The sequence below is a fragment of the Bombina bombina genome, chromosome 5 (genome assembly GCF_027579735.1).
Source record: "Bombina bombina isolate aBomBom1 chromosome 5, aBomBom1.pri, whole genome shotgun sequence".
Lineage (NCBI taxonomy): Eukaryota > Metazoa > Chordata > Amphibia > Anura > Bombinatoridae > Bombina > Bombina bombina.
In genome coordinates this window covers 1,015,048,748-1,015,064,248 of record NC_069503.1, presented here as the reverse complement: position 1 = coordinate 1,015,064,248, position 15,501 = coordinate 1,015,048,748, and the positions used below count along the sequence as shown (strand labels likewise).

General features: G+C 42.3%; 1 protein-coding gene across 1 annotated transcript in view; it reads right to left on the bottom strand.

Annotated features, from left to right (window-relative positions):
- Nucleotides 1-15,501, bottom strand: part of LOC128661095 (V-type proton ATPase subunit C 1) — a 229,817-nt gene that overhangs the window by 16,632 nt on the left and 197,684 nt on the right. Inside the window, exon 12 of the mRNA XM_053715264.1 lies at nt 665-791. Within this exon, the coding sequence (XP_053571239.1) occupies nt 665-791 (127 nt within the window). The remainder of the gene's footprint in view (nt 1-664; nt 792-15,501) is intronic.

The following is a 15,501-nucleotide window of genomic DNA, read 5'->3' as shown; positions in this document are numbered from 1 at the left end:
AGGTGTCGGCGACGTTGTGGGGGGCAGGTTAGGGGTCAATAAATATAATATAGGGGTCGGCGGTGTTAGGGGTAGCAGATTAGGGGTACATAGGGAGAACGTAGGTTGCGGCGGTTTACGGAGCGGCAGATTAGGGGTTAAAAAAATATGCAGGGGTCAGCGATAGCGGGGGCGGCAGATTAGGGGTTAATAAGTGTAAGGCTAGGGGTGTTTAGACTCGGGGTACATGTTAGAGTGTTAGGTGCAGACGTAGGAAGTGTTTCCCCATAGCAAACAATGGGGCTGCGTTAGGAGCTGAACGCTGCTTTTTTGCAGGTGTTAGGTTTTTTTCAGCTCAAACAGCCCCATTGTTTCCTATGGGGGAATCGTGCACGAGCACGTTTTTGAGGCCGGCCGCGTCCGTAAGCAACTCTGGTATCGAGAGTTGCTTTTGCGGTAAAAATGCTCTACGCTCCTTTTTTGGAGCCTAACGCAGCATTTGTTTGAACTCTCGATACCAGAGTTAATTTTATGGTGCGGCCAGAAAAAAGCCCGCGGAGCGTTAACAGCCCTTTTACCGCCGAACTCCAAATCTAGGCCTAAGTAATTTCTGTGCGATATTCTGATTTTTTTTATTTTTTATTTAACACACAGGAAAAAAACATCTGCAAGAACGGTTACTTACATCAATAATAGAGGCAGCACTACTGTCCAGATGCTTGTATAAATCGTACAATACTTCCCTCAGTTTTTTCATTGTCTTCTTACTGGGTTGAAGCAGCATGGCTTGGAAGTTTACTGGTAAGCCGTACCTAAATTAGAAACAATAGTTATATTAAGTTCAAAATGTAATTCCCAATTAAATTGCAAATATATATATATATATATATATATATATATATATATATATATATATATATATATATATATATATATATATATATATCAAAGGATTCTGGGTAAGATATGCAAATTAGGTTCACAATGACACACCTTTTTACTTCAAGTCTGCTTTTCAGCAGATTCACACAGCTTATAAACTTAGCTAGGGTTAGTGCAGTGATTCATAATTATCCCAGGACACACTGTTTCGTAGTTGTTGCTACTCATCAGCTGGGAGAAAGGTGTATCATTGTGAACCTAATTTGCATATCTTACCCAGAATCCTTTGCTGCATACATACACATATACACACACACACAGATGAGAGTGAAGTGACACACCAACACAGCAGCTACCTGGTGCACTGCAGGAAAATATAGCATATGAATGTAATCCAGAATACACACTCGGCCCAGTGTATACACAATATCCGGAAAAAAGCAGGCAACACATGTTATTTGAATAACAAGCCTTTTAATCCCATGAAGGTGAAACAGCAGGGCCTTAACCCATAACGTTTCAGTCTACACTTAGACCTTTGTCACACGGAGCCCATGTGAGAGATAAACAACCCGTATCAGCAACCCAACTTATATACCCATTGTGATAAACAAATTATACATAAAACCCGCCAAACCGTGCAGTAGCCGCCCGCCCGATGCAGTCAGTGTTCCATGCATGTGTACGCCAACGTAATGACGTCACGCGCACCGGCACCCAAAACGAGGCCGTAGCCTGAAGTCATGACAACGGTAAGAAAAAGCCGTATGTCATGTTGCACAACAAAGCGGAATGCTAGGAGATGTGCCCACAAAAGCGTGTGCACATCTGAGAGGCAGGATAAAAACAGTGAACATAAACAAACATGTATAAATGGATGAAAGAAACTACGCTAAATGACAACAGTGTAACAAAGAGGCAGCGATCCCCAGTAATAACACTGCATAAGTGATGCTGCAAGGGAAAAGTAGTCAATTACACATGTAAAAACAGGACCAATCTATACTATGTTAGTATCAATGGGAGACTACTAATGTAAATATACACAAAATTGAAATGCCTACATATCAGTAGATGAGAAAAACTATAATCATTAATATAATAATAGTATCCAATACTCTAACAGATGTGAACGCAGAGTATTATACTGCAAGAAAAAAGGACCATATGGAGGGGGTTTCCATAGGTGGAAGATGCGCATAGAAAATTTATCTATAACAACATCCAAAGTCAATCGTTGAGTTTAGACCTTTGGGAGCCATGGTGTTTAAGTTGAAAATCTACCTGGCTTCTAAGCGTAGTAGAGTCAACGCTCCATCTCCTCCACGTCGTAATCGTGGTACATAGTCAATAAGAATAACGCTCAATGTGGACAATGGATGTCCTGCTTGTAAGAAATGTCTCGCAACTGGTTGCTCAGATTCACCCGATTTGATGGCCTGACGTATGGCTGATTTGTGGTTGGCTAGTCTTTCTTTGAAAGTAGTGACTGTCTTTCCAATATAGTACAAGGAACACGGACAAATGATGGGATAAATCACAAACTATGATGTGCACGTCAATCTGTGCTGGATTTTGTACCTTTTGTTCGTGTGGGGGTGATGGAAGCTGTTGCCGGTCACCATATGGTTACAAGTGACACAGTTGATACATCTGTAGCATCCCAATTTGGCCTTTGATAGCCAAGTCCAGCATTTGTAACAGTGCACCAGGTCATTCAAGACTAGAAGGTCTCGCAAATGTTTGGACCTCTTATAAACCATCCGCGGTGGTGGGAGATCATAGAAAGGTAGACTTGTATCCTTTGCCACAATTTTCCAATTGTCTTTGATGGTGTTGGATACCACTTCCGAGAGTGGAGTGTACGTGGTTACAAAGTTCAATCTTGGGTCTTCTTCTTTCTCCTTATTCCTTACCATAAGACCATCACGGGTTTGTTGCTCGGCAACCAGAAGTTGTTTTTCAATCAGTTGTGAGGGATAAACTGGAGAAACTTCTGAGCCATGTCTTTTAATTGTACATTTTTGTGACAATCGTCAGTGTTATTTCGAACTACTCTCAGGAGCTGCGAGGAGCTGACTTCAGGCTACGGCCTTCTTTTTTGGTGCCGGTGCGCGTGACGTCATTACGTTGGCGTACACGCGCATGGAACACTGACAGCACCAGGAGAAAGTGACCGGAGTTTCTGTCAGTCACTGAATCACAGAAGGAGGTTTCACAGTTACGCAGATGGAGTGGTGGGAGTCGGAGTGTGAGCTGCATGCAGTATGTAAGTAGGTAATCTAATAAACATGATGCATATTGCATTGTAAAAAAAGGTGGCCAGAGGAAGAAGCGCTGGGAATGTGCACAGCACGTCAATTTCACGTCCTGTGCATTTGGCATGGTGTTCTTCTAGTCTGTGTCAAGTAGTGCTGCAGCTGCAAAGGGACAATCAACCCCTGCCAGAGTTTCGTTACAAGACAAACCTTTCTAGTCTCTCCATGTACTTTATGAGTAGCTGGGATGGCACTAAGGGGCGTGTGATGCTTATATGCAGGCTTCAAAGATCTACTACTCACATCTACTCACAACTCACAGATAAGCAGGAACTAGTACAAAAGCATATACACTGCTAATATATACAGCAGTAACAAATAGTCAGAAGATTTTACACTGTCTGGGTTAGGTGCATATTCTATATCATTTTGGCAGTGTTGTTGTATGACTTGTGATTATAGTGTTAATATACTGTGATACTCCAATTCTGAGATTTTACAGTGGCGTTCAGACTACCTCTGCTTTTGTGTTAAAACTCAATATCTGCCAAAGAAATTCACTGCCTGTCTTTAAAATGCAAGGGGGCTAGACTTTTAACACTAATTTCAGTGTGTGAGGTTTGCTCTGTGCTGACGATCTTATGCCCCTCCCCCTCGTCCTTTGGTTTATCTTCTCGGAGACCTCACATTCTGACAGGCAGTGCTATTTCAGCGTGCCTGCTTGAGCAGGAGAATATTGTGATGCTGGAATGTTCACCAATTTAAGATGCATCTCAAACTGATCAGCATATGGAAGTTCAAGAGTGTGCTGTTATGTGGGGGTTTTTTCAGAGCATTTATATTTTAAGCTTTATATTTAGTTGTTTTTAACTGCCCTTAAACTATAGTCAATGAAATGCATGTCATAAATTAGTCCACAAGTCTCTTAAAACTGCCCAAACTTATTTTTTTATCTTTATTCCTTCTTTTTTTAAACACTGCATGGAAAGCAAATGGGGAAACTCACTTAGGTAAAATCTAACTCTGTTATGGTGTAAAAATGTAAAATAAAAGATAAGAAAGATATATATACCAAGAAACCAAAAAAAACATAATTTATGTAAGAACTTACCTGATAAATTCATTTCTTTCATATTAACAAGAGTCCATGAGCTAGTGACGTATGGGATATACATTCCTACCAGGAGGGGCAAAGTTTCCCAAACCTTAAAATGCCTATAAATACACCCCTCACCACACCCACAAATCAGTTTAACGAATAGCCAAGAAGTGGGGTGATAAGAAAAAAAGTGCGAAGCATATAAAATAAGGAATTGGAATAATTGTGCTTTATACAAAAAATCATAACCACCACAAAAAAGGGTGGGCCTCATGGACTCTTGTTAATATGAAAGAAATGAATTTATCAGGTAAGTTCTTACATAAATTATGTTTTCTTTCATGTAATTAACAAGAGTCCATGAGCTAGTGACGTATGGGATAATGACTACCCAAGATGTGGATCTTTCCACACAAGAGTCACTAGAGAGGGAGGGATAAAATAAAGACAGCCAATTCCTGCTGAAAATAATCCACACCCAAAATAAAGTTTAACAAAAAACATAAGCAGAAGATTCAAACAGAAACCGCTGCCTGAAGAACTTTTCTACCAAAAACTGCTTCAGAAGAAGAAAATACATCAAAATGGTAGAATTTAGTAAAAGTATGCAAAGAGGACCAAGTTGCTGCTTTGCAGATCTGGTCAACCGAAGCTTCATTCCTAAACGCCCAGGAAGTAGAAACTGACCTAGTAGAATGAGCTGTAATTCTTTGAGGCGGAATTTTACCCGACTCAACATAGGCAAGATGAATTAAAGATTTCAACCAAGATGCCAAAGAAATAGCAGAAGCTTTCTGGCCTTTCCTAGAACCGGAAAAGATAACAAATAGACTAGAAGTCTTACGGAAAGATTTCGTAGCTTCAACATAATATTTCAAAGCTCTAACAACATCCAAAGAATGCAATGATTTCTCCTTAGAATTCTTAGGATTAGGACATAATGAAGGAACCACAATTTCTCTACTAATGTTGTTGGAATTCACAACTTTAGGTAAAAATTCAAAAGAAGTTCGCAACACCGCCTTATCCTGATGAAAAATCAGAAAAGGAGACTCGCACGAAAGAGCAGATAATTCAGAAACTCTTCTAGCAGAAGAGATGGCCAAAAGGAACAAAACTTTCCAAGAAAGTAATTTAATGTCCAATGAATGCATAGGTTCAAACGGAGGAGCTTGAAGAGCTCCCAAAACCAAATTCAAACTCCATGGAGGAGAAATTGACTTAATGACAGGTTTTATACGAACCAAAGCTTGTACAAAACAATGAATATCAGGAAGAATAGCAATCTTTCTGTGAAAAAGAACAGAAAGAGCGGAGATTTGTCCTTTCAAAGAACTCGCGGACAAACCCTTATCTAAGCCATCCTGAAGAAACTGTAAAATTCTCGGTATTCTAAAAGAATGCCAAGAAAAATGATGAGAAAGACACCAAGAAATATAAGTCTTCCAGACTCTATAATATATCTCTCGAGATACAGATTTACGAGCCTGTAACATAGTATTAATCACGGAGTCAGAGAAACCTCTATGACCAAGAATCAAGCGTTCAATCTCCATACCTTTAAATTTAAGGATTTGAGATCCTGATGGAAAAAAGGACCTTGCGACAGAAGGTCTGGTCTTAACGGAAGAGTCCACGGTTGGCAAGATGCCATCCGGACAAGATCCGCATACCAAAACCTGTGAGGCCATGCCGGAGCTATTAGCAGAACAAACGAGCATTCCCTCAGAATCTTGGAGATTACTCTTGGAAGAAGAACTAGAGGCGGAAAGATATAGGCAGGATGATACTTCCAAGGAAGTGACAATGCATCCACTGCCTCCGCCTGAGGATCCCGGGATCTGGACAGATACCTGGGAAGTTTCTTGTTTAGATGAGAGGCCATCAGATCTATCTCTGGGAGCCCCCACATTTGAACAATCTGAAGAAATACCTCTGGGTGAAGAGACCACTCGCCCGGATGCAACGTTTGGCGACTGAGATAATCCGCTTCCCAATTGTCTACACCTGGGATATGAACCGCAGAGATTAGACAGGAGCTGGATTCCGCCCAAACCAAAATTCGAGATACTTCTTTCATAGCCAGAGGACTGTGAGTCCCTCCTTGATGATTGATGTATGCCACAGTTGTGACATTGTCTGTCTGAAAACAAATGAACGATTCTCTCTTCAGAAGAGGCCAAAACTGAAGAGCTCTGAAAACTGCACGAAGTTCCAAGATATTGATCGGTAATCTCACCTCCTGAGATTCCCAAACTCCTTGTGCCGTCAGAGATCCCCACACAGCTCCCCAACCTGTGAGACTTGCATCTGTTGAAATTACAGTCCAGGTCGGAAGAACAAAAGAAGCCCCTTGAATTAGACGATGGTGATCTGTCCACCACGTTAGAGAGTGCCGAACAATCGGTTTTAAAGATATTAATTGATATATCTTCGTGTAATCCCTGCACCATTGGTTCAGCATACAGAGCTGAAGAGGTCGCATGTGAAAACGAGCAAAGGGGATCGCGTCCGATGCAGCAGTCATAAGACCTAGAATTTCCATGCATAAGGCTACCGAAGGGAATGATTGAGACTGAAGGTTTCGACAGGCTGTAATCAATTTTAGACGTCTCTTGTCTGTTAAAGACAAAGTCATGGAAACTGAATCTATCTGGAAACCCAGAAAGGTTACCCTTGTTTGAGGAATCAAAGAACTTTTTGGTAAATTGATCCTCCAACCATGATCTTGAAGAAACAACACAAGTCGATTCGTATGAGACTCTGCTAAATGTAAAGACGGAGCAAGTACCAAGATATCGTCCAAATAAGGAAATACCACAATACCCTGTTCTCTGATTACAGACAGAAGGGCACCGAGAATCTTTGTGAAAATTCTTGGAGCTGTAGCAAGGCCAAACGGTAGAGCCACAAATTGGTAATGCTTGTCTAGAAAAGAGAATCTCAGGAACTGATAATGATCTGGATGAATCGGAATATGCAGATATGCATCCTGTAAATCTATTGTGGACATATAATTCCCTTGCTGAACAAAAGGCAATATAGTCCTTACAGTTACCATCTTGAACGTTGGTATCCTTACATAGCGATTCAATAATTTTAGATCCAGAACTGGTCTGAAGGAATTCTCCTTCTTTGGTACAATGAAGAGATTTGAATAAAACCCCATCCCCTGTTCCGGAACTGGAACTGGCATAATTACTCCAGCCAACTCTAGATCTGAAACACAATTCAGAAATGCTTGAGCTTTCACTGGATTTACTGGGACATGGGAAAGAAAAAATCTCTTTGCAGGAGGTCTCATCTTGAAACCAATTCTGTACCCTTCTGAAACAATGTTCTGAATCCAAAGATTGTGAACAGAATTGATCCAAATTTCTTTGAAAAAACGTAACCTGCCCCCTACCAGCTGAACTGGAATGAGGGCCGTACCTTCATGTGAACTTAGAAGCAGGCTTTGCCTTTCTAGCAGGCTTGGATTTATTCCAGACTGGAGATGGTTTCCAAACTGAAACTGCTCCTGAGGACGAAGGATCAGGCTTTTGTTCTTTGTTGAAACGAAAGGATCGAAAACGATTGTTAGCCCTGTTTTTACCTTTAGACTTTTTATCCTGTGGTAAAAAAGTTCCTTTCCCACCAGTAACAGTTGAAATAATAGAATCCAACTGAGAACCAAATAATTTGTTTCCCTGGAAAGAAATGGAAAGTAGAGTTGATTTAGAAGCCATATCAGCATTCCAAGTCTTAAGCCATAAAGCTCTTCTGGCTAAGATAGCCAGAGACATAAATCTAACATCAACTCTAATAATATCAAAAATGGCATCACAGATGAAATTATTAGCATGTTGGAGAAGAATAATAATATCATGAGAATCACGATTTGTTACTTGTTGCGCTAGAGTTTCCAACCAAAAAGTTGAAGCTGCAGCAACATCAGCCAATGATATAGCAGGTCTAAGAAGATTACCTGAACATAGATAAGCTTTTCTTAGAAAAGATTCAATTTTTCTATCTAAAGGATCCTTAAACGAGGTACCATCTGATGTAGGAATGGTAGTACGTTTAGCAAGGGTAGAAATAGCCCCATCAACTTTAGGGATTTTGTCCCAAAATTCTAACCTGTCAGGCGGAACAGGATATAATTGCTTAAAACGTTTAGAAGGAGTAAATGAATTACCCAATCTATCCCATTCCTTAGCAATTACTGCAGAAATAGCATTAGGAACAGGAAAGACTTCTGGAATAACCGCAGGAGCTTTAAAAACCTTATCTAAACGTATAGAATTAGTATCAAGAGGACTAGAATCCTCTATTTCTAAAGCAATTAGTACTTCTTTAAGTAAAGAGCGAATAAATTCCATCTTAAATAAATATGAAGATTTATCAGCATCAATCTCTGAGACAGAATCCTCTGAACCAGAAGAGTCCAAAGAATCAGAATGATGGTGTTCATTTAAAAATTCATCTGTAGAAAGAGAAGATTTAAAAGACTTTTTACGTTTACTAGAAGGAGAAATAACAGACAAAGCCTTCTTTATGGATTCAGAAACAAAATCTCTTATGTTATCAGGAACATTCTGCACCTTAGATGTTGAGGGAACTGCAACAGGCAATGGTACATCACTAAAGGAAATATTATCTGCATTAACAAGTTTGTCATGACATTTAATACAAACAACAGCTGGAGGAATAGCTACCAAAAGTTTACAGCAGATACACTTAGCTTTGGTAGATCCAGCAGGCAGAGGTTTTCCTGTAGTATCTTCTGGCTCAGATGCAACGTGAGACATCTTGCAATATGTAAGAGAAAAAACAACATATAAAGCAAAATAGATCAAATTCCTTATAAGACAGTTTCAGGAATGGGAAAAAAATGCCAAACATCAAGCTTCTAGCAACCAGAAGCAAATGAAAAATGAGACTGAAATAATGTGGAGACAAAAGCGACGCCCATATTTTTTGGCGCCAAAAAAGACGCCCACATTATTTGGCGCCTAAATGCTTTTTGCGCCAAAAATGACGCAACATACGGAACGCCGACATTTTTGGCGCAAAATAACGTCAAAAAATGACGCAACTTCCGGCGACACGTATGACGCCGGAAACGGAAATGAATTTTTGCGCCAAAAAAGTCCGCGCCAAAAATGACGCAATAAAATGAAGCATTTTCAGCCCCCGCGAGCCTAACAGCCCACAGGGAAAAAAGTCAAATTTTTGAGGTAAGAAAAAATATGATAATTAAAGCATAATCCCAAATATGAAACTGACTGTCTGGAAATAAGGAAAGTTGAACATTCTGAGTCAAGGCAAATAAATGTTTGAATACATATATTTAGAACTTTATAAATAAAGTGCCCAACCATAGCTTAGAGTGTCACAGAAAATAAGACTTACTTACCCCAGGACACTCATCTACATGTTTGTAGAAAGCCAAACCAGTACTGAAACGAGAATCAGTAGAGGAAATGGTAAATATAAGAGTATATCGTCGATCTGAAAAGGGAGGTAAGAGATGAATCTCTACGACCGATAACAGAGAACCTTATGAAATAGACCCCGTAGAAGGAGATCACTGCATTCAATAGGCAATACTCTCCTCACATCCCTCTGACATTCACTGCACGCTGAGAGGAAAACCGGGCTCCAACTTGCTGCGGAGCGCATATCAACGTAGAATCTAGCACAAACTTACTTCACCACCTCCCTTGGAGGCAAAGTTTGTAAAACTGATTTGTGGGTGTGGTGAGGGGTGTATTTATAGGCATTTTAAGGTTTGGGAAACTTTGCCCCTCCTGGTAGGAATGTATATCCCATACGTCACTAGCTCATGGACTCTTGTTAATTACATGAAAGAAACAACTAATTATGCTTACCTGATAATCTTCTTTTCTTCTGATGGGAAGAGTCCACAGCTGCATTCATTACTATTGGGAATTATGAACCTGGCCACCAGGAGGAGGCAAAGACACCCCAGACAAAGGCTTAAATACCTCCCCCACTTCTCTCATCCCCCAGTCATTCTACAGAGCTTACAAGGAAAAGTAAGAGAAATATCAGGGTGAAAAAAGGTGCCAAAAGAAATAAAAAATACAGCTGCCCCATCTGAACAATGCGAGCGGGGAGATGTGGACTCTTCCCATCAGAAGAAAAGAAAATTATCAGGTAAGCATAATTTAAGTTTTTCTTCTTAAACGGAAAGAGTCCACAGCTGCATTCATTACTTTTGTAGAAAACAATAACCGGGCTATAGAGGACACTGAATGCAAAACGGGCAGTTACAAAAGGCGACCCATTCTGAGGGCAGAACAGCCTAAAACCCAAAACTCCCGATAGAAAAAACTGCTTCACTAGAAGCCAAAGGAAATGGCAGAGATAACTGACCAACAGTTAAAACCAGCAATGCCCTTGCTAGAGACGGCTCAGGATAAGTTAATCAACCGAGCTAAAGCCTCTGAGGAGACCAAATCCCGCAGGCACGCAGCCCACAAAGATAAACTCACACCCGATCAAAAGAAAGGGGAACATCCACATTCCCCCAGCGGGGAAGGAGGAGACTCAGCTAAATGAGTCCGAAAGGACCCTCAGGACCCAAAGGGACAAGGACCAATAAGGAAACTCCAAAAGGAGTAAACCAGGATAAAACAGGGCCCCTATGAAAAGACCCTGCCGACCCAGCAAAGTAAAGTGAGGTCTTGTAAAGCCCCCTCTACCTAAAATAAAGGACCAAGAAATGTCCTGAGAATTTAAAAGGAGGAAAGAAAAATCCCTCACCTATATAGAGCGCTCACTCGCACCCAGAATAGAGCACCCAAAGACAAACCGTCCCCGGGAGCCGCCGAACAAAACAGCATCAGATATCTGAATAAGCTCCTCCAAGCCATAGGCGTCCTGCTACGAATAAGGACTTAACGACCACAGGTCACCACCCTAGCTATGAAAATGCACGTAACACTCTGCAGAAGAGGAGCTCAGAAACAGAGCAGGACAGGACCTTCCCAAAAAGGGACAGGAAAGGAGGAACCGAACCCGGTAGACAAAACTACCTGCCGAGGAGGATCCACCGCGAAGCCTCAAAGACTGTTCACAATAAGTATGATACGCTGCTAAGATCAACAGATCAGACATTTCCCCGACTCTCGCTCCGGTAATGGACCCAGCACCAAAGTGACTGACAATGTCCGAAAGACTTAGGGATTAAAAGTACCCCGATCGTAAAGGTCTGCAGAAAGGAAAAAAAGAGAGGGAAAAAAGAGAGGGAAATCCTCCCTCTACCGAATTACAGTAAGGCATGGCACAAGAACTCCATCCCTTCACACTGACATCCTGCACTCAAGGCGGGGGGGCAACCCCACCGACAAAGGCATAAAGGGTACCTCCAAGCACCAGGCGGATACAGTGGGGTGTCAAATTCACCTCCAAAGGGAGGGAAAGAGAAACCAGAACTTAATATGCTAGCACACCATCAAGTTGCAAATAGCTGCAGCTGGTTTCAAAGTGTAGACCTTCTGCTCACTATACGGCTTATTTAATCATCAGACTAAAACAGCGGGGGTTAAGTGTAAATCTGCTCAAAAAGTCAAATACCGAACGAAAAACCATCCGGTCACTAAGGCCGGCCCAGAAGAAGTCTAGATTTCCCTGCAAGAGAGAGATTACTTCCGTGGAACAGAAGACGTCCCGGAACCGGGAAACTGGGCGGTCCAGCTTCAGACCTAAGAGATCTTGATACAGACCCCCAAAAAATCCAGTCAAAGACGGGACAAACAGACCCGGCACCCGAAAACTCTGAGCCGACTTAACTAGTTAAAAACCCCTGAGAAACCGCTAGGTTACCCCATCCGAAACAGACTTGCAACGTAGGCGAAGCAATAACTGTCATATCCAAGACAACTTGGACATTGAATTCACACGAAAATGTCCCATACCCAGAGAGCTTAGGACACCCGCAGTGGTATACAACTCCCCACAGAAAGGTGATAGGTAATAGTGAAGCCACACAGCCACTCTGTAAGGCTCTAAGGACAACTTCCACCAAGTCCAAAGACTAAGAACGTATGAGAAAAAACAGAAAACTCTGCTTAGGACTGCTAGCTATCAACAGAATCACAAAATAGTTAACGGGAGATTTACCAGGGTACAACCCACAACCTCCTGCTTCAGGAGCGGTGGAGCCCCACATCTCCCTTGGAGACTTTTGTTAGCGTCTCAATCCAGTTTCTAAGATCCTCAGGATCCATGTAAATCTGGCCGCCTGCAATCATGATTTAGGCGAGGAGATGTTTCACCCATCAGTGAAAGGGCACTTGCTTTAACGAACAGCTAAACACAACTGGATTCGAACTCTTGACCCTCAGTTTTGAAGGCAGCAAGGTTTACCACTAAGCCAACAAGGGGCACCACCTCTGACACCCCAACGGCTCGGGGATGGAAGATGGAACATGATCCTAACCCCTAGTGGAAGACACCCAAAATGCCTCAGCAGGGGCGACACAGAAAAGGAGGGACACAGCCATCTGAAAATCTCCCAAGGATGGGAGCAGACGAGATCCCAGAAGTAGAGTAGCCAAAAGACTAACTTCCAGCAACAGATGACCTGAAGCCAACCCAAGAAAAAGGAAAAAGGGCCCCTCACCTCAACCCGAAGCAAGAGGTACCGTCATCAAGGAAAAACAATTCCAAAAAATGGAATCTCAACATCGAAAATGAGGACAAACACCCTAAGAGATCCCTAGTAGGATCTGCCCGCCCATGAGGAACAGGACAATTAGGCCCTGATGCACCAAGAGGCAGAATGAGAACCAGCCTGACGTCAGTGAACTAAGGTTCTCTTTTTTTATTTTTTTATTTTAATTTTAGCCCTGCATGGGCAGAGCCTCCAAAAATTATTGGAAGGTTCACTTCACAAGAACTCTTAGCCAAAAGGCAAAGAATTCTTTGAACTGAAGAGACCCCAAAATAATAAACTCCTCATTCGAGTGAGTAACTCACCACCCAGCCAGGTCATCCAGTTACACCGGCACCACATGGATGATATAGACCGTAAGGAACAGAGATAGCGCCACATCAGGACCAGACTGCTACATGGGACACTCCAAACTGACCCAGGCCACAGAAAATTCAAGACCCCAACAGGAATCGACAAAAAGGATATAAAGATGTAACATGTACTAACACCTTAACATGCGACTTCCACGGAAGCGCTCAAGCGACCACAAAATCGCTAGTATCAGATTCCAGAGAATAAATATTTCCAAAGGGAAAAATCATATCAGACATGAGCTTCTTAAGTACAAAATAAAATACATCCTAACCGGATCAAAGTAAAAGAAGGCAGCACCCACAGTTGAACGCCCAAGTAGAATGGGTACACCAAGAGGACCAGTCAGAGACCCCATACTCAGCTCAGAAATGGAACAAGATACCCGAAAAGAAGGAAAATTGTAGACAAGGAGATTACTTCATCCCCATACGTCTAACCCAGCTTGCCATCTGGAACAGAAGACCGAGGATCCATCACCCTATTAGCACTAGGATCCTCCAGCACCGCCAAAACGTGCCGTAGTAGGACACGAAGGCGCGCCATTCTATAACGAAAAGCAAAACTTACCTCCGCCAGGGCAACTGACGACCCCGAACCCGAAGGTTGAGTCCCTGAAGCTTCAGAGGAAACCGCTTCCCAAGATGGCTGATCTGACCCCGGCGATTCCACGCCTGACAAGCCCTGGTTAGCATAACATGGACAATATCTCAGCAACACCTCCTTGGGAAGATGTAAATGCGCCAGGGCCATAAATATGGCCATGCGGAACCATGCCGTAACATTTGGAGGAAACAAGCTGCCTTCTCGAGAAGGGATAACGAAATTAGGGACACCTGCTTGCATAGCCAAAGAAGGTTCTAGGGGACGCACCGCACGGGATATGGGATCCCCAGGGGTGGGTGGCTCGGCGGACTCCAAGTTCCCTGTATCGAGAGAAGAGAGCACTCTAGAGCGGCATTCGGAACATAACTGATGGGTATGGATTACTCGTAGAATTTGATTCAGAGACATCCGTCTCCAAAAAGTCAGAATCCTCCATAACTTGGTATATAAAAATTATGAACAGAAAAACAACAAAACAGCACCTTACACCCCCAATGGCTGGGGCACTCACGACCTCCTGAGACCCAGACAGCTAGCAAAACAGATATTCTCTCAGTCGCCACGCAGTCAGGAATATGGAAATGGAGCGCAGAAGCGTGACCACGCCTCGTCACAAGGTGCACCGTGCAGGACATAGAAAAGCACGCCAAGGCCTACAAGGGCCACGCAGCCCGACAAGAAAAGGCTGTTATGTTCCAATATAGCCAAGAGCCCAAGTGAAACTACACATTAGCAGACAGAATCACATAACAAACATGATTAAAGTCCCCCCATGTTCAATAACCCCCCTCAGGAGATTTAAACCCTTAATTCTTTACAAAGATAAAGGAGTGCCACTGAGACCCTGACTTCGTTTACATTACTTATCACATCATCGGAGAAAAATGAAACAATCTTATCGGAATCAACGCCGTGGAACAGGAACACGGTCCTTGTGTGACAGATAATAGCCTCACTTCTGACATGGACTTGAGAGAAGAAAGCAGGCAGCGAAACTCATCAATGCCGATTGCGAAGGAGCTGTTAATATGAGTCAGGATGGTTTCGGAGAAAAACTCTCCTTGCACCTCCGGACTCTAACCTTCATCCATGCTCTCACTGAGAGGCTGACAGGATTACTTAAAACTCAAGTCCCATTGCAAAGAGTACTACCCTCCATAAGAGACCATCTAAAATCTTCAGGCACTTCTCTGCCAACCTCCTGTGACAAAAGGCAAAGAATGACTGGGGGATAAGGGAAGTGGGGGAGGTATTTAAGCCTTGGCTGTGGTGTCTTTGCCTCCTCCTTGTGGCCAGGTTCTAAATTCCCAAAACTAATGAATGCAGCTGTGGACTCTTCACGTTTAAGAAGAAAATGTGTTTTATCTTTTATTTTACAATAGAATGTATAATAAACAAGCACTGCCTTAGAGTACTGCTGTAGCTAAAAATTTGTGAAACAGGCTTTTAATAATCAAAGACAGAGTAATGTGTGCAGATACTGTGCAGTGTGCACATAATTTTAACACATTATGCAGTCTTATTACTAAAAACCTGTCTCATAAATAATTGAACTTATGTGCCATAGTTTAATCAGCCACAAATGCATCCCTCCCTTTTCCTCTTCCTCCCTCCTCTAGAGGGAGTTAGTTCATGTGTTT